This window comes from Anomaloglossus baeobatrachus, chromosome 1 (assembly GCF_048569485.1).
Source record: "Anomaloglossus baeobatrachus isolate aAnoBae1 chromosome 1, aAnoBae1.hap1, whole genome shotgun sequence".
Lineage (NCBI taxonomy): Eukaryota > Metazoa > Chordata > Amphibia > Anura > Aromobatidae > Anomaloglossus > Anomaloglossus baeobatrachus.
Window position 1 is genome coordinate 319,529,350 of NC_134353.1, and position 23,539 is coordinate 319,552,888.

Below are 23,539 nucleotides of genomic sequence, written 5' to 3' on the forward strand. Positions count from 1 at the left end.
TCCATGATTTCACTGCAACCACAGATCTGCCAAAGATTTATCTCTGTGTGTGACGGGGCTTTAAGTCAGTAAAAAGTAGTTAGGAGTGTTCAAATCAAGAAATTGATAAGGGTGCCCATACTTTTGCACCGGTCAAATTTTGTTTAAATGCAGATTGCACATTTTCTGTTAGTACAATAAACCTCATTTCAATCCAGAAATATTACTCAGTCCATCAGTTATTAGATATATGAAACTGAAATAGCTGTTGCAAAAACCCAAATTGTTATAGAGAAAAAAGGTTAACATTAATAGAGTGCCCAAACCTTTTCATATGACTGTAGATAGATGGATGGATAGATAGAATAATAAATAGATGGATGTATAGATAGATAGATAGATCATCTAGGAGAGGACAAATTATTTTGTCATGTTTTCCCTTTAGTTTGGGTTTTTTATTTGCTTTAATGAATTGATTTATTTTTGGCACTCCTATTTTTCCTCTTTCTACAGGTCTCTGGGGCACAAGATATACAGCAGACCGAATAACTACAAGGGAAAAATACTTAAAGGCCATCCTGCGAGAGCTGGTGACTTATGTAGTGTTTCTGTTCCTCTTATGCGTCTGTAAGTATTTATTATCTCTGTATTGTCCCCTTCTGTACTATATAATGCCTGCCTCCCAATACTTCAAAATAGTATAGAATGTGAAGGTTTTGCCGATGGAAGCAATATGTTTCTGTGATATTTCTGACTGACCATTAGATGAAGCTACTGATGTACCTGTTCACTTTTGCTCCTATTTGTGTTATGGAAAAAAATGTTATCTTTAGTGTTTTTAGTAATGCCAAATTTAAAGGGGTTTTCTCATCTTTATTAAAGGGTAAAATTGCCCAGTACTTGTAAAACAAGCACCTTTGCAATTTATTTGCTTGCTAAAAAGCCTTCTGTTCTCAAGAACAGATTTTTAATGTTACTGTTTACTGCTCGTTGCCTAGGTTACAGCCCACTTCTGCAGTGTATCAGTGGTGGTTGGTGTCCAAGACAATCAGAGCAGCGCTCACAAGCTCTTTTCTCTGAATTTGGACAGAACTGTAGCGTCTGCGGGTCTTTGATGCGTAGGGGGCAAAACTGCCTATAGCATGTATAGGTCAGACTAGCATGGCTACGGTGCTGCTGGTGTAATCTGTCCATCAATAATCAGTGGACCACTCCCTGGGAAGCAGGAAGCTCCTGAACAATGAAGAGACAAATCCTTTAATGTTTGATTTCATATCAGCGAAAAATGCAAACCACATTGTGTGTTTATTATTGTGTAGATGTAGTTGGGCATAGTTTGCCATTTTAACATCTTCCTATGATTTTTATCAAGACATAAGACTTTCTCCCAATCCCGGTGCCACCAAACCAGCTTCATCCGGTGCAGCACACCCACATTATTTCATTTCTGTCCAAAATCTACTGATATTGATGTAGCAGGAATGACTTTCTCTTCAAGGGTTCATCACCATGGATGAAACCTCATATTTATCTTATCTTATGATTTTTTTCGAACAAGATGTCACAACCATGAGGACAGCCAGAAGTCCTCCCTGTTTCCTATTTTCTACATGGCTTACAAGTTCTCCTACAGCTAGGCTGAGAAAACTTTTCATTTTTCCCTCAGAATTGGGTCTGGTCAAACGTTTCCCCGAAATGGATTGTGGATTCACCTTCAAGGGGTTGTCTATCCTGCTCCCCTTTTTGCCACCAACCACTAGTGACAGCATCCTGTTCCTTGCAATCGTCATCTTTGTAATCTGTGTACGATCTTTCCTCTGCTTATTCCTGGCAGATACTTTTTCATTCTGGCACTGAAGTTTGTCTGATGTGGCAGACCTTCCTTGCATCCTTTTCCTTCCTTCATTCTAAAGGTGGTCCTCGTCATCCCATCCGATGACTTCTACTACACCTTGTGACATTTTTTCAGGCCTTCAGACCAATCTGTACCAAACAGTCTGATCATCCAAGGCTACTGTTGTGTCAGCATAGCTATTTGTGTAGCACTTCTCTTCTGCCTCACAGCTCATTGTTATAGGCCCGTCTGTCCTCTGGTCTACAGGTACGTATGGCCATTACCTGGTCCTTTGTCCGAATCTTATACTTTTTGATTGTCTTTACCCTTCTACATCCTTGGATGGGATTCCCAGCCAAATGGCTGGAGGCAGCAGTGGATTAGATCACCATCTCTGTCTTTTGTTTGCATCTTCAGGTGGATCTTTAGGATGTCTCCTAGTTTTCTTTGTCCACCAAGGACATGAGCAACAAGAGAGGACTTTTTTTGTTATTCCCATTACTTTACGTCCGCCTCCTGTGGCTGATTATATAAATTTAGAGTATTCTCACTGTGCACTTATAATGACCCATCAAAGAGTTAAATGAGAGTGGCACATTATCTATAGCTGGTCCTCCTACATGTACCTGGCAGGAGCTTGTCCCTCAGTGACCTTGTACCTGAGCAAACAGGACTCCTGCAGAGGCAGCTCTTCCGCTGTCTGTGCTCTCCCGCTGAGCTGGTTAGTGTTTTACTAGTCATTGAAGTGAGTCCACGAATAGCTGTGCATGGTATATACGGCCATATCTGAGTGGATGTGGCAGGATGTGGCTCAATTCCTCTGTTTTGGGGACAGTAGTAATTATAACAAATTGGACTGAGTCCCGGAGCTCAGAAACGGAATCATTTTCAAAGGTTTCTTCTGTGTGAGGGGATCAGTGCTTGTCCTAGTGTGTCCCGAATGCAACCTATATATCTTCTTTTTAGTGTTTTTAAGCTGAATACACTTTGCTGGTAAATTATTGATGTATTTTACGTGATCTCCATTTTCAGGTTCATTCCAATATCCGTGTTTATCTAGCCTTAAGCCACATTACAAACACATTACACTAACGTCAATATAGATGGGTCCGGCCAACAGTCTAATGAGTATGGGGGCCATGGACAGATGATTGTCAGGGGAGATAAAGTTCTGTCAGGTCCACTTTTTGGGCTTCAGATCCGTGCGTTCTCCCTGAGATAAGCTGCCACCAGAGGAGTGATGGAGAATACTGGGGTGCTCGGCAGAGTGAGTGCTCAGGAGTATGTAGGAGCTGGGCCGGTAGAACCATTGTTTGGTGGACAGCCATGTAAAGTATATGGAGATCTTTAGGTGTAGTACTATGCATGCTGGATAGTCAGACCTGTGTATTTCTTCATCGTTCCTTATGGGAGACCCAGACCATGGGTGTATAGCTTCTGCCTCCGGAGAGCACACAAAGTACTACACTTAAAAGTGTAGTTCCTCCCTCAGAGCATATACACCCCCTGGATGACAAATCCAACCAGTTCAATGCTTTGTGTTCAGGAGGTCACACACACACACATGCATTCTCATCTGATTTTTGATTTCAAAGATTTGGAAGAAAAGCGGGTCCAATCTGGACTCCCGGCATGTCCCTTCTCACCCCACTGTGTCGGCGGTGCTGTTAAGGTTGATTTTACAAGGCTGGAGCCTTCACATGCCGCGCTCCTTCACCATCCCTCGGGCTCTGGCTTGAAGTGGGAGCCATCACGGTTCTCACTAGTTTGCAGGAGACCGGTCTCCATCCGCAGCCCTTTCAGGATCCTGCCGGACGTAGCGCTCACCCCTCAGGGACTTGGCCCTGCGTCTCATAAGCTAAGTATTGAGACGTTATTGAGGGGTCCCTTGTACATTTATTGTGGGGAGAGTGTGTTGTTTCACTTTGCTGTGATTTCCGGCCGGTTCTCTGTTTTTTTCCTGAGAACCGCGCCGAAGGTGCCTGCTCGTCAGCCACATGGAAAAATCTAGGCCCCGGCTTCAGATGCGGCCTAGTTTCGTTTTCAGTGCCCCTGCATGTCAGTCATGCAGGGGAACAGTGCGGCGCCGCCCACCGGCCGTTCAGCAGAGGGGAGGACACTCCTCTCTGAGGAGTTGTTTCCCTCCCCTGTATTTCTCCTTGGCCCTCCGGTTCCCGCTCTTGGACTAAACCCCGCCCCCCCTCCTCACTCCGGCGCCATTTTATCAGCGTTTACACACTGATCGGCGCTGGCTGCTGCAGCTACTGCATCTGTCTGGGGGTCCAAGCTGTGGAATCCGGAGGGCACACAAAAAGCGGTCTGGTAAGCCACAACCTCTGGTTGTGGGCTTTATTATACACTCTCTGGGGGTCATTCTGAAGGAGTGTGTTCTTTACTGCAGAGCCTCCACCTCAGCAGCATGTCTCACTAGGAGCAAGGCTGCAAGGCTTTACTCTATATGCACTGCATGTCAGCTCATTCTGCTGAACCGAGCACATATCCACATTGTGATGCCTGCTCTAACATGGTGGTGCCTCAGCCTGGAGTCTCCCCAGGGGTCCCTCCGGCTGCTCCGGCCCCGGTGGCTGAACCCCCGGCTTGGGTAGCATCGTTTTCTAAAGCTATCTCCCAGTCCTTTACTGACTCCATGGGACAGCTGTCCCGGACTCTGCTGACCATGCATCAGCCCCCTTCTCAGGGCGCCTCTGCTGCTCCGACTCGCTCTGCAGAGCTCACAGAGGATTTTTTATCTGTTCCCGGACCCCGTCCTCCTAAACGGAGACGCAGGGACTCTTCTCCTTCCTCGTCCCACGGCTCTGATTCACGAGCTGAATTGCAGGGCGAGGAGGATGCCTTTACTGTGGGCTCGGACGCTACCTCTATGTACCCCATTGATCTATCTGAAGGTGATGCGGATGTTAGTGACTTGTTTGCGTCCATTAATTCCGTACTGGACCTCAATCCACCAGTGTCAGAGGACCAAGCCTCTCTGGTAGAAAAACACCAGTTTACCTCACCTAAGAGAGCAAGGAGTATGTTTTTTAACCACTCCAGTTTTCAGGCCACTGTGACCAAGCCCAGGGCCTGTCCTGACAAACGCTTCCCAAAGCGTAGTTCTGATGACCGTTTTCCCTTTCCACCAGAAGTGGTCAAGGAGTGGGCTCATTCACCAAAGGTAGATCCTCCGGTGTCTAGAATCTCAGCCCGGACAGTTGTATCTGGCCGATGGCACCTCACTTAAGGATCCCACTGACCGCCAGGTTGACCTCCTGGCCAAATCTGTATATGAGGCGGCAGGGGCCTCGTTCTCCCCGTCTTTTGCAGCAGTGTGGGCTCTTAAGGCAGTCTCTGCTTCTCTGGCGGAGATACATTCCCTCGCCAGGGATTCTATGCCCGAAATGGTTGCCTTAACTTCCCAGGCTTCGGCCTTTTCATCCTATGCCATGTCTGCCATTTTGGAGGCTTCTCACCGCACGGCGGTGGTTTCCGCTAATTCCCTCGCGATCCGCAGGATCTTGTGGCTTCGTGACTGGAAAGCAGACGCTTCTTCCAAGAAGTACCTTGCTGGGCTCCCCTTTGCTGGGTCCCGGCTGTTCGGTGAACAACTGGATGAAATTATTAAGGAAGCTACTGGCGGGAAGAGTACTTCCTTGCCACAAACTAAAACTAGGAAACCTGTCCAGGGCAGGAACCAGTCGAGGTTTCGTTCCTTTCGTCCCTCTAACTGGGCGGCCTCTAAGCCCTCGGCCTCGTCCACTAACTCAGCCAAGGATCGAAAACCCAGCTGGCGCACGAAGCCGCGTCCTCAGAAGAACGGAGGAGCCGCTGCCACTAAGGCAGCCTCCTCTTGACTATCTGGCTGCGCCAGCAACGTCCTTGGTCGGTGGCAGGCTCTCCCACTTTGGCGACGTGTGGTTTCAACACGTCTCCGATCAGTGGGTGCGGGATATCATCTCCCACGGCTACAGGATAGAATTTTCTTCCAGCCCACCAAACAGATTTTTTCTGTCCACTCCCCCCTATTCCAAAGCCGCCGCATTCTCTCAGGCCGTGGCATCCTTGCAGGCCAACGGAGTAATTGTACCGGTTCCCGCCCGGGAACGGTTCAGAGGTTTCTACTCAAACCTCTTCCTAGTCCCCAAGAAGGACGGTTCCTTCCGGCCCATCCTGGATCTCAAGCTTCTCACAAGCATGTTCAGGTGCGGCACTTTCGCATGGAATCTCTGCGATCGGTCATTGCCTCAATGACCCAAGGAGATTTTCTAGCATCCATCGACATCAGAGATGCCTATCTGCATGTGCCAATTGCAGTTTCACACCAGCGTTGGCTACGTTTTGCAATCGGAGAGGAACATTTCCAATTCGTGGCTCTCCCCTTCGGGTTAGCCACGGCCCCTCGTGTATTCACCAAGGTCATGGCAGCAGTGGTTGCGGTCCTGCACCTCCAGGGGTTGGCAGTGATTCCTTACCTGGACGACCTTCTAGTCAAGGCTTCTTCCAGTGCAGACTGTCAGCGGAGTGTTTCACTCACTCTCGCCACGCTTGTTCAATTCGGGTGGCTTGTCAATCTGCCCAAGTCCACTCTGTCCCCGACCCAGAAACTTACGTACCTGGGGATGCAATTCGAGACTCTGCCGGCACTTGTGAAGCTGCCCTTAGTCAAACAGCAGTCCCTTCTTCTGGCGGTGCGTTCTCTGTTGAAGCCCCGCCGTCATTCTATCAGGCACCTCATGCAGGTGCTGGGTCAGATGGTGGCGTCAATGGAAGCGGTTCCCTTTGCCCAGTTCCATCTGCGTCCTCTGCAGCTGGACATTCTCCGCTTTTGGGACAAGCGGACCTCTTCCTTGCACAGGCTAGTGGCTCTGTCGCCACAGACCAGGAGCTCTCTTCAGTGGTGGCTTCGGCCCCTCTCTCTGTCTCAGGGACGCTCCTTCCTGACTCCGTCCTGGGTGATCCTCACCATGGATGCCAGTCTCTCCGGCTGGGGAGCAGTATTTCTCCACCACCGAGCACAGGGCACTTGGACTCCGTCCGAATCAGCCCTCTCGATCAATGTGCTGGAAATCAGAGCTGTGCTCCTAGCTCTCGTAGCCTTTCACCACCTGTTGGCGGGCAAGCACATTCGAGTCCAGTCAGACAACGCGACAGCAGTTGCCTACATCAATCACCAAGGCAGGACTCGCAGCCGCCTGGCAATGTTGGAAGTTCAACGTATCCTTCAGTGGACGGAGGACTCCAAGTCCACCATATCCGCAGTCCACATCCCAGGCGTAGAAAACTGGGAGGCAGATTATCTCAGCCGTCAAACCGTGGACAGCGGCGAGTGGGCCCTGCATCCGGCAGGGTTCTGGTCAATCTGCCGCAAGTGGGGCACTCCGGAAGTGGATCTAATGGCATCCCGGCACAACAACAAGGTCGCGGTTTACGTGGCTCGCTCCCACGATCCTCAGGCCTTGGCAGCGGACGCGCTGGTTCAGGATTGGTCCCAGTTCCGTCTGGCCTACGTGTTTCCCCCTCTAGCTCTCTTGCCCAGAGTCCTGCGCAAGATCAGAATGGAGGGCCGTCGGGTCATAATCATTGCTCCAGACTGGCCCAGGCGAGCTTGGTACCCAGACCTGCTCAGTCTGTCCGTAGAGGTGCCGTGGCATCTCCCGGACCGCCCAGACCTTCTCTCTCAAGGTCCGTTTTTCCGCCAGAATTCTGCGGCTCTCAGATTGATGGCGTGGCTCTTGAGTCCTGGATCCTGACGGCTTCAGGCATTCCTTCCGAGGTCATCTCCACTATGACTCAGGCTCGGAAGTCTTCCTTGGCCAGGATTTACCATAGGACTTGGAGAATTTTCCTGTCCTGGTGTCGCTCTTCCGGCCATGCTCCTTGGCCGTTTTCTTTGCCGACCATCCTGTCCTTTCTACAGTCCGGTCTGCAGCTAGGACTATTCCTCAATTCCCTCAAGGGACAAGTCTCGGCTCTGTCAGTGTTGTTCCAGCGGCGTATCGCCCGACTGGCCCAGGTGCGCACCTTCATGCAGGGCGCATCTCACATCATTCCGCCTTACCGGCGGCCTTTGGATCCCTGGGACCTTAATCTGGTCCTCACGGCCTTACAGAAACCCCCCTTTGAGCCTCTTAGGGAGGTTCCTTTGTTTCGACTTTCACAGAAAGTGGTCTTTCTGGTGGCCATAACTTCTCTTAGGAGAGTCTCTGATTTGGCTGCGCTCTCTTCGGAGTCACCCTTTTTGGTTTTTCACCAAGACAAGGTGGTTCTCCGTCCGACTCCGGACTTTCTCCCTAAGGTGGTGTCTCCTTTCCACCTTAACCAGGACATTTCATTGCCTTCCCTTTGTCCGGCCCCTGTGCATCGCTTTGAGAAAGCGTTGCATACTTTGGATTTGGTGCGGGCGCTCCGGATCTATGTGTCACGCACCGCCGCTCTTAGGCGGTGCATCTCTCTTTTTGTGCTAACCACGGGTCAGCGCAAGGGTCTCTCGGCTTCTAAACCGACCCTAGCTCGTTGGATTAGGTCGGCCATATCCGATGCCTACCAATGTTCTCAGGTGCCTCCACCGTCGGGGATTAAGGCGCACTCGACCAGAGCTGTCGGTGCCTCTTGGGCTTTCAGGCACCAGGCTACGGCTCAGCAGGTCTGTCAGGCTGCCACTTGGTCCAGTCTGCATACCTTTTCGAAGCACTACCAAGTGCATGCTCATGCTTCGGCAGATGCGAGCTTGGGCAGACGCATCCTTCAGGCGGCTGTCGCCCATTTGTGAAGTTAGGTTTTGCCTACTTCTCAGTTTCTGTTTATTTCCCACCCATGGACTGCTTTGAGACGTCCCATGGTCTGGGTCTCCCATAAGGAACGATGAAGAAAAAGAGAATTTTGTTTACTTACCGTAAATTCTTTTTCTTATAGCTCCGACATGGGAGACCCAGCATCCTCCCTGTTGCCTGTTGGCAGTTTTCTTGTTCCGTGTGTTTTCACCGGCTGTTGTTGTAGACAGAGGTTCCGGTTATTCCGGGTTTTACTCTATCTCTACTTGTGGGTGGATGTCCTCCTTCAGCTTTTGCACTAAACTCGTTGGATTTGTCATCCAGGGGGTGTATATGCTCGGAGGGAGGAGCTACACTTTTTAGTGTAGTACTTTGTGTGTCCTCCGGAGGCAGAAGCTATACACCCATGGTCTGGGTCTCCCATGTCGGAACTATAAGAAAAAGAATTTACGGTAAGTAAACAAAATTCTCTTTTTTATTATGCATAGAGCTGGTCTTGAGTGATCATGGTTAAATAGCAAAAATGTGAGGACTAACTTAACCCCTTCCCCCACAGGTGATTTTTCATTTCATTTTTTGCACCCTTTCTTCTTATTTTTTTGCGGGACGAGTTGTACTTTTGAATGAAACCAATAGTTTTACCATATAGTGTCCTAGAAAACGTGAAAAAAAGTGCGGTGAAATTGCAAAAAAAGTGCAATTGCACATTGGTTTTTGGATATTTTATTCACCACATTCACTGTATGGTAAAACAAATGTGTTCGTGTGATGCCCCAGGTCGGTGCGAGTTTGTAGATACCAAACATGTATAGGTTTACTTTTATCTAAGAGGTTAAAAAAAATTCAAAACTTTGTGCAAAATAAGAATGGTGCTTTTTGTGCCATTTTTTGAGATTCGTAGCGTACTCATTTTTTTGGATCTGTGGCTTAGTGACGGCTTATTTTCTGCGTCTTGCACTGTTGTTTTTAGTTATACTATTTTTGTGCAAATGCTGCTCTTTGATCACATTTTAAAAAAATTTTGCGGTGATCAAAAAACATATAATTTTGGCATTTGGAATTTTTTTTCTCTCCATGCTGTGTACCAATCAGGTTAATTGATTTTATAGATCGAGCATTTCTGAACGTCGCAATAGAAAATATGTGTATATTTTTTATTTTTTAACTGTTTGATTTTTCAATGGGGCGAATGAGGGGTGATTTGAACTTTTGGGGTTTTTTTTTTTATTTTTTCATATTTTTCAAAACTTTTTTTTCACATTTTTTAATTTTTATTTTACTGGTCCCCCTAGGGGATTTTATCACTGCACAGTCTAATCGCTTGTGCATCCCTGTTGATCAGAGCTGCACAACTCTGATCAGCAGAAATGCAGCGATGCTGTGTGAGTCGGCGATCTGTCGGCTCACACAGGAAATACGTCATGATAGCTACCATGGCAACCATCTGCTCCCAGCATCATGTCACGGGGCCAATGGCAGCGGGGACTGGCGCAATCCCCGCATCAGCCATTAATGTCGTACTGTCACATTTTGACAGCATGGTCTAAGTGGCAAGCAGGCACGGATCTATCCGCATCTGTTAGCTCCACATGTCTGCTGTTGAAATCAGTGTAGACATGTGCAGGGATCACCGCTGGCTCACAGCAGCAGCCGGCGGTGATTACCGCTATACGACCAAGGACGTACCTGTAAAGGGGTTAAAGGGAATCTGTCAGTAGGTTTTTGCTACCTTATCTGAGAACAGCATGATGTAGGCAAGGAGATTCTGAATCCAACGATGTATCACACAAATTACTGGCTTTAGCCCTTCTGTCACAATCTGAATCGTGGGCAGAGCAGAAAACATAGCTGGAGAGCTAAATGCGCAGACGTGAGGATTAGGTCGGGTACGAGGATGACGCTAGTGAAGTCATGCACAGCACCGATCATAATCTCGCGCCTGCGCATTTAGCTCACCGGCGAGGGCAGCTAAGTTTTCTGCTCTGCCCGCGATATGGCAGAGGTAACTGCGCCTGTGTGAGCCGACATAACTGCACGTGCACGAGATTTGAAAATGAGACGAGGAGGATGACGGAGGCGTCATCACATCAATCAAGAAAGGAGGACGGCAAGCAGCGGCAGGAGGGGAGACCGGAGCCGAAAAAGAGCACGCCCTTCTGACTAGATCAGTTAATTAGCATATGTAACGGTCATGTTTTCTAAAGTTATTTTGGGGGTCTGGAAGGGGAGTCAGGGCCAAGGTGCACCTTCATAAAATGCAGCCTAGGAGCTGCAGAAGGTGACACTTTTAGTTTAATAATGACAAATCTGGTGACAGGTTCCATTTAAACAGGCATAAATAAAAGGTAGGACTGTGACAAAACAGATATGCCTGAACTTTCTATATTAACCCATGCTGCATGCTGGCTTCAGCTTACATAGCAAAAACCCGCTGATAGATTGTCTAGATTCTCTTTAAGGACCAACCTGGTGAGGACTTCCAATAACGAGTCAGGCCTTGACCCTGATCTCCTACTCTGCCTATTTAACGCTATGCTTTGTATACTTCGAGTTAAATGTTCATATGATCCTTAGTGGAAGATCATGCTGCATAGTGTTCTGCTATTAAAGTGACAGGTGTCGGCCTGATACTCCTGGAATGATCCGCCAGAATTACCACCTCCGTCACAAAAAATGCTAAGCATGTACATGACAAGTCAGTGTTGTATTTTGCAATTAAACCCAAAAGCAAGAAGCTTTCTTACAGCAGGATGGCATAATAAGCTTCCAACAGCCCAGTATGGGACCAGAGCATGCTGGAAGGACATGATCTTCATCCGACCAGCAATCCTCGGTGAGTGCTGACTGCTAAGGCTATGTGCGCACTTACCGGATTTTGCCGCGGATTTTCCGCGGATTTGCTGCATGTTTCGCTGCAGAAAATGTTCATAACATCTCTGCAGTGAATCACCAGCAAATCCTATGGAGAAAAAAAATCCTGTGCGCACTGGGCGGAATTTGACAGCTGCATGTTTTGCTGCGGGAATCCCGCAGCAAAAACAAGTGCATGTCACTTCTTTTCCGCACATCGCTGCGGGATTTCACTCCATTGACTCCAATGTTAATCATGAAATCTCGCAGGGAATAACGCAGGCAGCAAATTCTGTGCGGTTCACTGCGTTTTCTGGCGTTACTCCCTGCGGTATTTCGCGGTTTACCTCCGGTAATGTACATCGCCTGTCTGCGGTTTTGCAGGGAAGTGATGTCATTACAGGAAGAGGAAGCAAAGCAGAGAGTAAACGCAAACACATCACAGACATAGAACACATAGACACAGACACATAGAACACACATAGAAAGAAAACGGAAATATAGAAAACAAAGAACGTGGGCTCCGCTGCATATTTACCTTCCAGCCGAGGTAAGGACACAGCGGCGGCCCGGTATTCTCAGGCTGGGGAGGGAGAGGGGCAGGGTTAATGTCCTCCGCCTCACTCCCCCTCCCGCAGCCGAGAATATCAGCCGCAGCTGCCCCGGCACTGTCGCATGCGTTATGTGGCAGCACCGGCGTGTCCTCGGCTCTTCTTGCCACCGTGTAGCAGTGGTGGCAAGGTAATACAAGGGGTTAATGATGGTGGGGGACCACCGCCATTAACTCCAGGCTTGATCATGGCAGCGTCTATGTGACAGCTGACATGATCAACCCGTAAGTAAAGTGAATAAAACACACACACAGAAAAATCCTTTATTTTAAATAAAACCAACAAGCCTCGTTCACCATTTTATTAACCCCCCCCAAACAAAGCTCCGGCGTAATCCACAGGTCCGACGTCCTGCGCTGCTTCCATCCAGCCGCGACTGTCACAGACACAGCGCTGAATGAAAGCAGCAGACAGCAGAGGTAATTACCGGTCATTTCCCACGGCCGGTAATGTGAACTCACTGCCGACCGTGGGAAATGCAGCGATCTGTCCTCTATCTATCCCTCTATCTATCTATCCCTCTATCTATCTGTCTGTCTATCTATCTATCCCTCTATCTATTCTTCTGTCTATCTACTATCAGAATTAAATGTATTTTTTTTTTTTTTCTTCAATGTGCTTTATTGCATTGAATGCAATAAAGCACATCCCAACCCGCACGCGGCAAAACCGCGGCAATACCGCGAACAATACCGCGGTAAAACCGCAGCAAACCGCGGCAAACCGCATGTGGTTTTCGGGTGCGGTTTCCCGTGTTTTTTTACCGCGGGTGCGGTAATCTTTGAGAGCATGCGGAATTTACGCAAGGAAATTTCATTTCCCAGTGCGCACATAGCCTAATAGTGACCTAACAATCAGCAGGCCTTAAGGCTGCTTTACACGCGTCGATTTCTCGTGCGATCGCACCCGCCCCCATCGTTTGTGCGGCACGGGCAATTTCTTGCCCGTGTCTTACAAAGTCGGTAACCCCCCGTCACACGTACTTACCTTCCAAACGACCTCGCTGTGGGCGGCAAACATCCTCTTCCTGAAAAGGGAGGGACGTTCGGCGTCACAGCGACGTCACACAGCGGCCGCCCAATAGAAGCGGAGGGGCGGACATGAGCGGGACGTAACATCCCGCCCACCTCCTTTCTTCCGCATTGCCGGCGGCCGCAGGTAAGCTGCAGTTCATCGTTCCCGGGTTGTCACACATAGCGATGTGTGCTGCCTTGGGAACAAAGGACAACCGGGCGTCGATTTTTTTTGAAAATGAGCGACGTGTCAACGAGCAACAATAAGGTGAGTATTTTTTGCTCGATCACAGTCACTCGTAGCTGTCACACGCTACGATATGTCAAACGACGCCGGATGTGCGTCACTTACGACGTGACCCCGACGACATATCGTAAGATATATCGTAGCGTGTAACGTGCCCTTTACTTCACTCTTATCTGGGATCTGCAATTAGAGGGGCGAAAAAATGAACCCCGGATTTGTTCCACTTCCTCTTACAGTCAGAGCTTCGGAGATTGGTCAGATAATTATGGCCTCTTAGTTTATGGTTGGACAACTCCTCTAAATCAAATATTTCTATTTTTAACCTTACATTGCTACATAATGCTGGCTGAAAGAAGTAACTGATGTAAATGGTTCTGTATTGTGTCTTGTTTTTGCAGTGACTTATGGCATGGTGACGTCCAGCATGTTTTATTACACGAAAGTTATGACACAGCTTTTTCTGGATACGCCGGTGTCGAAAAGTGAAAACACCAACTTCAAGACCTTGATGACCATGGATGACTTCTGGAAGGTAAAGGATTGCATAGCACACAGATGATGGGTGGTGTGGGTGCTGATTCATTTTCAGTGATGGGTATGTTAGAATGGTTAGGTCCTAATGGTAAAGAAACATGGTCCAAAAAAAACTTATTGGATTTGTAAACTCTGAAGTAAGATCATTGGTATGAGGACAATACTGGTCATTGATAGTGAGAATCTTTATTAGGACAGATCCTTTAACTGTAATGCCACAAGGAAACAAAACTTTTTGTTCTTTACTACTGATAAGAAAACCCAAGGACAAAACCATTTTAGTGCATCTGAGAATTAATTATGGTGATCACCCAACAGTTTGTAATCTGTCTGTAATCCTAACCACAGATCTTCTGTAGATGTAGGCTGGCACCAATCCGTCGGCTCATGTAATCCCAGACAGACTAGATGATGTAGTGATCAGGACACTGTGGGGGCCAATATCATCATTTCCAGGACTCCTTTTTTTCTTTATACTGAAGATAGGTCTTAATGCCGTTGGCTATATGTTTGGGGTCATTGTCCTGCTGCTGAATAAATTTAGAGCCAATCAAACATCTCCAACATGAATAAGTGTCTGCCTGTATTTCTCAGAAATGAAGACATCAGAAAAAGAACAACGTTGACAACTGTAGATGCAGTGGTCAGCAAAGGAAACTTGTAGATGAAAGACAAATCATGTGTTCTTCTTTTCAAAATAAGATGTCCAGCAGTGCCATCAGCTCAGAACTGGCAGTGGTAACTATTTAGTGTCTACTGTTCTTAGAAGTCTGGCAAAAAATGGTCTTGGCAAGAAGTGGTCTTCATGGAAGAATTGCAGCCGAAAAACATACATTCGACAAGGGAGCAAGGCCAAGAGACTCAACTATGCACAAAAGCCTAGGAACTAGGCTGCAGAAATTGTCTGCAGGCATCAATGAAGCAAGGTGGAGGTTCCTTGCAAATTTGGGGCTTGTGGAGTAAGGGGAAATGGAGTAGGGAATTTGGTCAAGATTAATGGTGTCCTGAATTCTGAGAATACAAGCCGATACTTTCCCATCTTGTAATACCATGAGGGAGGCGTATTATTCGCTTCAAAGTTATTCTGCCAATGACAACAAACGTACAACCAATGTCAATATGAACAATCTTCGGTGTAAAGAAAGACAAGGAGACCTGATCGCTACATCATTGAGCCTGTCTGGAGTTACAGGAAGGGACAAAAGCATTTGTACAAGTCTACATCCATTGATCTGTGGTTAATTCTTCAGAATGTTTGGAACAACCTCCCTGCCGAGCATGTTCAAGAACTTTCTGCAAGTATTCGTAGAACTGCCACTATTTTGATGGCAAAGGGTGGTCACACCAAATATGGATTGGATTTAGGTTTTTCTTTTGTTCATTCACTTTATTTTTGTCAATAATACAATCTATTAATCGCTCTATTTTTGGAAGCAGGCTTATGTTGTTGCATCCTTTCCACATCTGCCTAAAATTTTGAACAGCACTGTGTAAAAAAAAAAGATATATATGAAAGCACTCTTCAGAAGTATTTTTCCTTATCTGGATCTTGGCTTAATTTATCCCAAGATGTATAGTGACATATTAGCAGATTTCAAGAACACTTTGTGTGATAGTTTGTCGTGTGATATACATGTTACCGCCATTTGCCTGTGTCCACCCAGTGGTTGTGATGTGAATTGCAGCCTGTCCAGTGTTTTGCTTATGTGTTGCAAAATTGTATTGAATTTTTTTTTTTAAGAAATTGCAGGGTTTTAACCAAATCCTGTGTCCTAGAAACTCAGCCATGTCTCCCATCTTCACAATCATGTGTCAGACTCTAAGGGGTACTTTGCACGTTGCGACATTGCTACTGCGATCTCTTCTGCGTCAAATCAAAAGTGACGCACATCCGGCGCCAGTAACGACGTTGCAACGTGTAAAGCCTAGAAGCACCGATAACGATCGCAAAAGCGTCGAAAATCGTTGATCTGTGTAGCGTCGGTCATTTCCATAATTTCGCTGCAGCGACAGGTACAATGTTGTTCCTCGTTCCTGCGGCAGCACACATCGCTGTGTGTGAAGCCGCAGGAGCGAGGAACATCTCCTTACCTGCGTCCCGCCTGCAGTGAGGTAGGAAGTAGGTGGGCGGGATGTTTACGTACCGCTCATCTCCGCCCCTCCGCTTCTATTGGCCGCCTGCCATGTGACATCGCTGTGATGCCGCACGACCCGCCCCCTTAGGAAGGAGGCGGGTCGCCAGCCAGAGCGACGTCGCAGGGCAGCTATGTTCGCTACGGCAGCTATCACAAGATATCGCATCTGCAACGGGGGCGGGGACTATCGCGCTCGGCATCGCTACAATCGGCTAGCGATGTCGCAGCATGCAAAGTACCCCTAAGGCTGGAGTCACATTAGGGTATAGCATCCGATGCGAGAGTATGGGATGTGATATGCTAATGACCCACTGCTGCGAGCGGGAGCCGCGTGTCATTATACTGTTACCCAATCTTGTGATTGGATCACAGCCGCGGAGGAGCGGGAGGGACTTATCTCCCCATTGTCATCCTTTATGTATATCGCACTGCACTTGGATGATGTCTGAGTGCAGTCCGATGTTTCTCTCGCAGCCATAGACTTGTATGGGGTGTGAGTGCTCTAAGACTCGCAGACAATCGTAGCATGCTGCAATTTTTTTCCTTAGTCCAATTAGGGCTGAGGAAAAACTGCAGAATTGTATTACATGGGGTCAAGTGCAATACGATATTTTCTCAGTTTGCACTCGTGCGAGTCGTACGCCAGTGTGACTCTGCCCTAAGACAGTTGTCTGCAGCATGATCCTGCCCCTTCTGCTCAATGTGAACTCTTACCAATATTGATAGCTAAACCACTCCCTCTTGACTGAGCTAAACCACCTCATCAGTTCACAAGCGGAAAAGCTGCAGGATTTCTATAAATCTGTTTTTCTTTGTCACTCTATTGGGAGACCCAGACAATTGGGTGTATAGGCTATGCCTCCGGAGGCCGCACAAAGTATTACACTTAAAAGTGTTAAGCCCCTCCCCTTCTGCCTATACACCCCCCGTGCTCCCACGGGCTCCTCAGTTTTTTTGCTTTGTGCGAAGGAGGCAGACCTGCACACATAGCTCCACAGATTGGTCAGCAGCAGCTGCTGACCATGTCGGATGGAAGAAAAGTGGGCCCATATAGGGCCCCCAGCATGCTCCCTTCTCACCCCACTCTTGTCGGCGGTGTTGTTAAGGTTGAGGTATCCATTGCGGGTACGGAGGCTGGAGCCCACATGCTGTTTTCCTTCCCCATCCCCCTCAGGGCTCTGGGCGAAGTGGGATCCTATCGGTCTCCAGGCACTGAGACCGTGCTTCATCCACAACTCCTGTGGAGCCTGCTGGATAGGAGCCGGGTACCGTTCAGGGACATGGCCCTGCTACTTGAAGGTACTCTGTATCCCTGTGGGGACCGCGCACGGCAACACCTCAGCTTTGCTGGGTGTGCTAGTGCACCGGGGACCGCGGCGCTGACCGGGTTAAACTGTGCCATTACACACTCAGCGTCGCTGAGTGTGTTTATATGTAGGGGCTACCGCGCTAACCGCCGCTGCCATGGGAAACTGCGGCGCGGATGGGACTTGTAGTTCGCCGGGGACTTCGGCGCCGGCCGCGCTTTTACGGCGGCCACGCTTATACTCGAGTCTCCGGCTTTCTTGCGGCCTAGTTTCCTTTTCTCCCGCCCTCAGCCCTGACAGGCAGGGGAAGGGCGGGACGCTGCACGGAACGAGCAGCACTGAGGGCTGGAGTATGATTTGCATACTCCACCCCCCTCACTGTGCACAGTGTGAGCACCAGTTCCCGCACTTTCTCGGCCACGCCCACGGCTCCCTCCTCTCGTCAGGACGCCGCAGCCATTCCTGTCAGCTCCTCCGACGCTGCAGAGAGGGACAAACCCTGGGAGACCCAGACACGGTCTCTGGTGGCCTCACAACCGCTTTAGGCGGGTGGTAAGCAGCACCTGTTGGTGCTAGCCCCATGGTGCTGTAGTGTATTGATACATTATTTGTTTATAGTATATTCTTTACACTGTATGAGCACAGTTCATTCTGGCTATATACCCTATTGTGTTGCTCAGGGAAAACAATAGCATGGCGCCCACAAAAGGCAGGGGTGCCAAAACACAGGCTTATTATGCTGCCTGCGCCGCTTGTACGACCCAGCTGCCGGCAGGTTCCACTGACCCTCATTGTGTGCAATGTTCGGCCCCTGTGGCACTTCTTCAGCCAGAGCCTCTGCTAAGAGGGGCCCAGGGGGAGCCACCTGTTGACGCTGTTCAGGTGACGGGGACGGAGTTTGCAAAACTCTCTGAGACTATGGCTAAGATACTAGAAGCCTTGCAGTCCAGGCCGGTATCTCAGCAAAGGGACTCTGTTGAATCATTGTTCCCTGGCCCCCCTCAGTTGGACCAACAATGTCCTCCCGGGGTATCTCATACATCCCAGGCTGAGGGTTCTGACTTAGACCTCAGTCCCAGACCGACTAAGCGGGCTCGCTTAGAATTTCCCTCGACATCATATTGTTCAGGGTCTCAGCGGGGGGAATCTCTGGTTGATGATGCGGAGACAGCTGATCAGGATTCTGATCCTGAGGGCGCTCTCAATCTTAATACTCCAGACGGGGACGCCATAGTGAACGATCTTATTGCATCCATCAATCAAATGCTGGATATTTCTCCCTCAGCTCCTCCGGCGGAGGAGTCAGCTTCTCAGCAGGAGAAATTCCGTTTCAGGTTCCCCAAGCGTACACCGAGTATGTTTCTAGACCACTCTGATTTCAGAGAGGCAGTCCAGAATCACCATGCTTGTCCAGATAAGCGTTTTTCGAAGCGCCTTAAGGATACACGTTATCCTTTTCCCCCTGACGTGGTTAAAGGTTGGACTCAGTGTCCCAAAGTGGATCCTCCAATCTCCAGACTGGCGGCTAGATCCATACTTGCAGTGGAAGATGGGGCCTCGCTCGGATGCACTCTTTGTCCTTGTCGCTGGCCAGCGTAAAGGGTCACAGGCTTCCAAATCAACCCTGGCTCGGTGGATCAAGGAGCCAATTATCGAAGCTTACCGTTCGGCTGGGCTTCCGGTTCCCTCAGGGCTGAAGGCCCATTCTACCAGAGCCGTGGGCGCGTCCTGGGCTTTGAGGCACCAGGCTACGGCTCAGCAGGTGTGTCAGGCGGCTACCTGGTCGAGCCTGCACACTTTCAAGAAGCACTATCAGGTGCATACCTATGCTTCGGCGGATGCCAGCCTAGGTAGACGAGTCCTTCAGGCGGCGGTTGCCCACCTGTAGGAAAGGGCCGTTTTACGGCTCTCTTACGAGGTATTATTTTACCCACCCAGGGACTGCTTTTGGACGTCCCAATTGTCTGGGTCTCCCAATAGAGCGACAAAGAAGAAGGGAATTTTGTTTACTTACCGTAAATTCCTTTTCTTCTAGCTCTAATTGGGAGACCCAGCACCCGCCCCTGTTTTTTTGTGTACACATGTTGTTCATGTTGAATGGTTTCAGTTCTCCGATATTCCTTCGGACTGAAGTTACTTTAAACCAGTTTATAATTCTTTTTCCTCCTTCTTGCTTTTGCACCAAAACTGAGGAGCCCGTGGGAGCACGGGGGGTGTATAGGCAGAAGGGGAGGGGCTTAACACTTTTAAGTGTAATACTTTGTGCGGCCTCCGGAGGCATAGCCTATACACCCAATTGTCTGGGTCTCCCAATTAGAGCTAGAAGAAAAGGAATTTACGGTAAACAAAATTCCCTTCGTTTCAGAAAGCATATCCTGTCAGATTTACCAGCGTGTACTTATGTCATACATTTTTAGTTTTGGGGTCCTTAGTGTATTATGTATTATGTATAGTGAAGCTTGTCAGCTGTTTCATGCTGCCTGCACCACCGGCCACATGACCTCTAGACTTTGCCTGTGCCGTATCTCCACTACTTTTCTTTTTGGAGTAGCATAGCTCTGAGTAATGAGGAAGCGTATCTAGACTTCTTGATACCCATGATTCTAGCAGCATTAAACCCATTAAATTGTTGGCATCACAACTAGTAATGAGAGATCTTAGTCTGTATTTCATGTTCTTGTGTTACAGTTTGCTGAGGGGCCTCTTGTAGACGGCCTGTACTGGGACATGTGGTACAACAACAGGACCATAGCAGAAAATCGGAGCTTTATCTACTACGAGAACCTGCTCCTTGGAGTACCTAGACTGCGTCAGCTTAAAGTGAGGAACGGCTCCTGTTCGGTTCCAGAAGACCTGAAGGATGAAATCACAGAGTGCTATGATATGTACTCTGTCAGAAATGAGGATACTGCCCCCTTTGGACTACGCAATGGAACTGCGTATGTATGGCTTTCTGGATTTTTAATGTAATGATAACATCAGGCTATGACCTCAAGGTGTGGTATACGGCCTAGATAGAATGACATTAGGATTAGATATTGACGGTGTGTAAAGATGACTCACAAAACACATGCGATGGGAGACAGAAACACATCGCTTATTGATTACTTATGGAACTGATAATGGAGGTATGGACTATATAATCTATGTGACAATATGTCTATACAGGTGGACATACACCACAGAAAGGGATCTAAATGGCAGAGGTCAGTGGGGCCTTATCTCCTCATACAGCGGAGCCGGGTATTACTTCGATCTGTCAAGGACCAGAGAAGAAGCTGCTGCCCAGATTGGGACCTTGAAGAGTAACCTATGGCTGGACCGAGGCACCCGGGCAGTGTTCATGGACTTCACAGTGTATAATGCAAATATTAACCTCTTCTGCATTATCAGGTATGTCACTAGTGGAGACTGTAGGGTCTATGACCACTGTGTTCATGGTGTCATCCCCTAGTGGAGCCATGATTGTGGGCGATCTTATCTTCTGCCATTTTCACCTATGAGTCGATAAGTGTGTACATCGTCATAAACCTTTATTTATTTTAGGTTGCCGTTTATCCCATTCCCTGACCTATGAACCTCATTTGATGCTGGCCTTTTGTGTACGTTTTTTAGGCTGCTGGTCGAGTTCCCGGCAACAGGAGGGCTAGTTACCTCCTGGCAGTTCCAGACGGTGAAGCTGATTCACTATGTCTCTACATTCGACTATTTCTTGGCTGCCTGTGAAATCGCATTCTGTATCTTCATCCTGTATTACATGGTGGAGGAATTCCTGGAGATCTATTATCATCGGCTGCATTATTTCCACAGTCTCTGGAATTGTCTGGATATTGTCATTATTGTGGTAGGTATTGTATCTAGCGTAACACCTCTGTAATTAATGCACCACTCCAGCGTTTTATCTCGATTTCAGTGATGGAGTGGGGCTTTAAATCTAAGCCCCCTGCCCCTAGTCTTAGGCCATGTGCCCACGGGAGAAAGTAACTGCGGAATTTGCTGTGGAAAATTCTCCAAATAGTCCACCATAATAATTCCTTCAGCGTCCCAAAAAACGGACGCCATAACCTTCCCTGCTGAGCTTGACACTTTGAATTTCTTTCAATTGTTGGTTCGTTGGCTCGTTTCCATGTCATCGATTGTTGTTTAGTTTCGGGATCAAAGTGGTGGATCCAGGTCTCGTCAATGGTCAAAAAACGTGACAAAAAAGTCTCCTTGTCTGCTTGGAACTTTTCGAGATTTGCTATTGAAATGTCAACTCGTTTCTTCTTTTGCTCGTCGGTTAACATTTTTGGCACCCAACGCGCGGAGACCTTTCTCATATGCAATTCTTTTGCAAGGATTCTTTGAATACTGCCATATGAGATCCCTGTGACCTCAGCTACATGCCTGATAGTCACTCTTCGATCTGCCAATACAACTTCTTCAACTTTTTTCACGTTTTCTTCATTGAGGGACGTGGATGGGCGTCCTTCACAATGTTCATCTTCCGTCGATGTTCTTCCCAGCTTAAATTCCTTGGCCCAGCGTGCAACTGTGGAATATGGAGGAGAAGAGTCCCCCAATGTTTCCACCAAGTCGCTGTGTATGTCTTTGGTAGTCATTTTTTTCAAGCAGAGGTATTTGATGACAGCTCTGAGCTCGTTTTTTTCCATTTTGATGTTCACTCCTCCGCAGTTCATATTCAAATGAATGTAGCTCCCGGGAATCGTGGCCTATTTAAGTGATTTTTTTTTTTCCTGGAGTAGTGGGTACCCAAGAGAGAAGAAAACATTTTATTTTAATTTCTGTGTGCAATAGAAATAACCGATTATCATTACTTTTGGATCGCCCCTCGTACATACATGTTTTGTATTACTATTTGCCGTTTGGGATGTCTGGGATATAATTGTCAGGCTGTCGACCTCTGTAGAGAGCAGATATCAATAGTAAGTTGGGCTTTTGGGCCACTTGGATAAAAGGTATTTTCTTTGTCGCTCCATTGGGAGACCCAGACAATTGGGTGTATAGCTTCTGCCTCCGGAGGCCACACAAAGTATTACACTTTTAAAAAAGTGTAACCCCTCCCCTCTGCCTATACACCCTCCCGTGGACCACGGGCTCCTCAGTTTTATGCTTTGTTCAGCATTTTCGTCCTACGCCATGAACGCCGTCCTGGACTCCGCTAGCCGTACGGCTGTAGCACCCGCTAACTCCGTGGCAGTCCGCAGGGCCATGTGACTGCGAGAATGGAAAGCAGACTCTGCTTCCAAAAGGTTCTTAACTGGTTTGCCTTTTTCTGGCGAACGTTTGTTTGGCGAACGGTTGGATGAGATTATTAAGGAATCCTCGGGAAAGGACTCCTCCTTACCCCAGTCCAAACCTAAGAGACCTCAGCAGAGAAAAATCCAATCGAGGTTTCGGTCCTTTCGTCCCTCCGCCAAGCCCCAATCCTCTTCGTCCAACCGGCCGGAGAAAGGCCAGAGGAACTCCTATGCGTGGCGGTCCAAGTCACGCCCCCAAAAGGCCGCAGGAGGCACTGCCTCAAAGACGGCCTCCTCATGACTCTCGGCCTCAACTATCCACATCCTCGGTCGGTGGCAGGCTCTCCCGCTTTGGCGACGCCTGGTGGCCACACGTTCAAGACCGATGGGTGAGAGACATTCTGTCTCATGGTTACAGGATAGAGTTCAGCTCTCGACCTACGGCTCGTTTTTTCAGAACCTCCCCACCCCCCGCACAGGCCGACGCACTTTTTCAGGCAGTGGACGCTCTGAAGACAGAAGGAGTTGTGATTCCCGTTCCCCTTCAGGAACGTGGTCGCGGTTATTACTCCAACTTGTTCATGGTGCCAAAAAAGGACGGGTCATTCCGTCCCGTTCTGGACCTCAAGCTGCTCAACAGACATGTGAGAACCAGACGGTTTCGGATGGAATCTCTCCGCTCGGTCATCGCCTCGATGTCACAAGGAGACTTCCTAGCATCGATCGACATCAAGGATGCTTATCTCCATGTGCCGATCGCACCCGAACATCAACGTTTCCTGCGTTTCGCCATCGGGGACGAACACCTCCAGTTTGTCGCATTGCCCTTCGGCCTGGCGACAGCCCCACGGGTTTTCACCAAAGTCATGGCATCCGTCGTGGCGGTCCTGCACTCTCAGGGCCACTCGGTGATCCCATACTTGAACGATCTCCTAGTCAGGGCCCCTTCTCAGGTGGCATGTCAACAAAGTCTTACCGTCACTCTGGCGACTCTCCAGCAGTTCGGGTGGATCATCAATTTC

The 23,539-nt window shown here is 48.4% G+C and overlaps 1 protein-coding gene across 2 annotated transcripts in view; it reads left to right on the plus strand.

Annotated features, from left to right (window-relative positions):
* Positions 1-23,539, plus strand: part of PKD2 (polycystin 2, transient receptor potential cation channel) — a 100,658-nt gene that overhangs the window by 9,575 nt on the left and 67,544 nt on the right. For both annotated transcript variants that reach the window (XM_075351469.1, XM_075351478.1), the window contains exons 2-6: positions 493-606; positions 13,700-13,833; positions 19,966-20,216; positions 20,446-20,670; positions 20,893-21,121. In XM_075351469.1, coding sequence (XP_075207584.1) covers positions 493-606; positions 13,700-13,833; positions 19,966-20,216; positions 20,446-20,670; positions 20,893-21,121 — 953 coding nt within the window. The remainder of the gene's footprint in view (positions 1-492; positions 607-13,699; positions 13,834-19,965; positions 20,217-20,445; positions 20,671-20,892; positions 21,122-23,539) is intronic.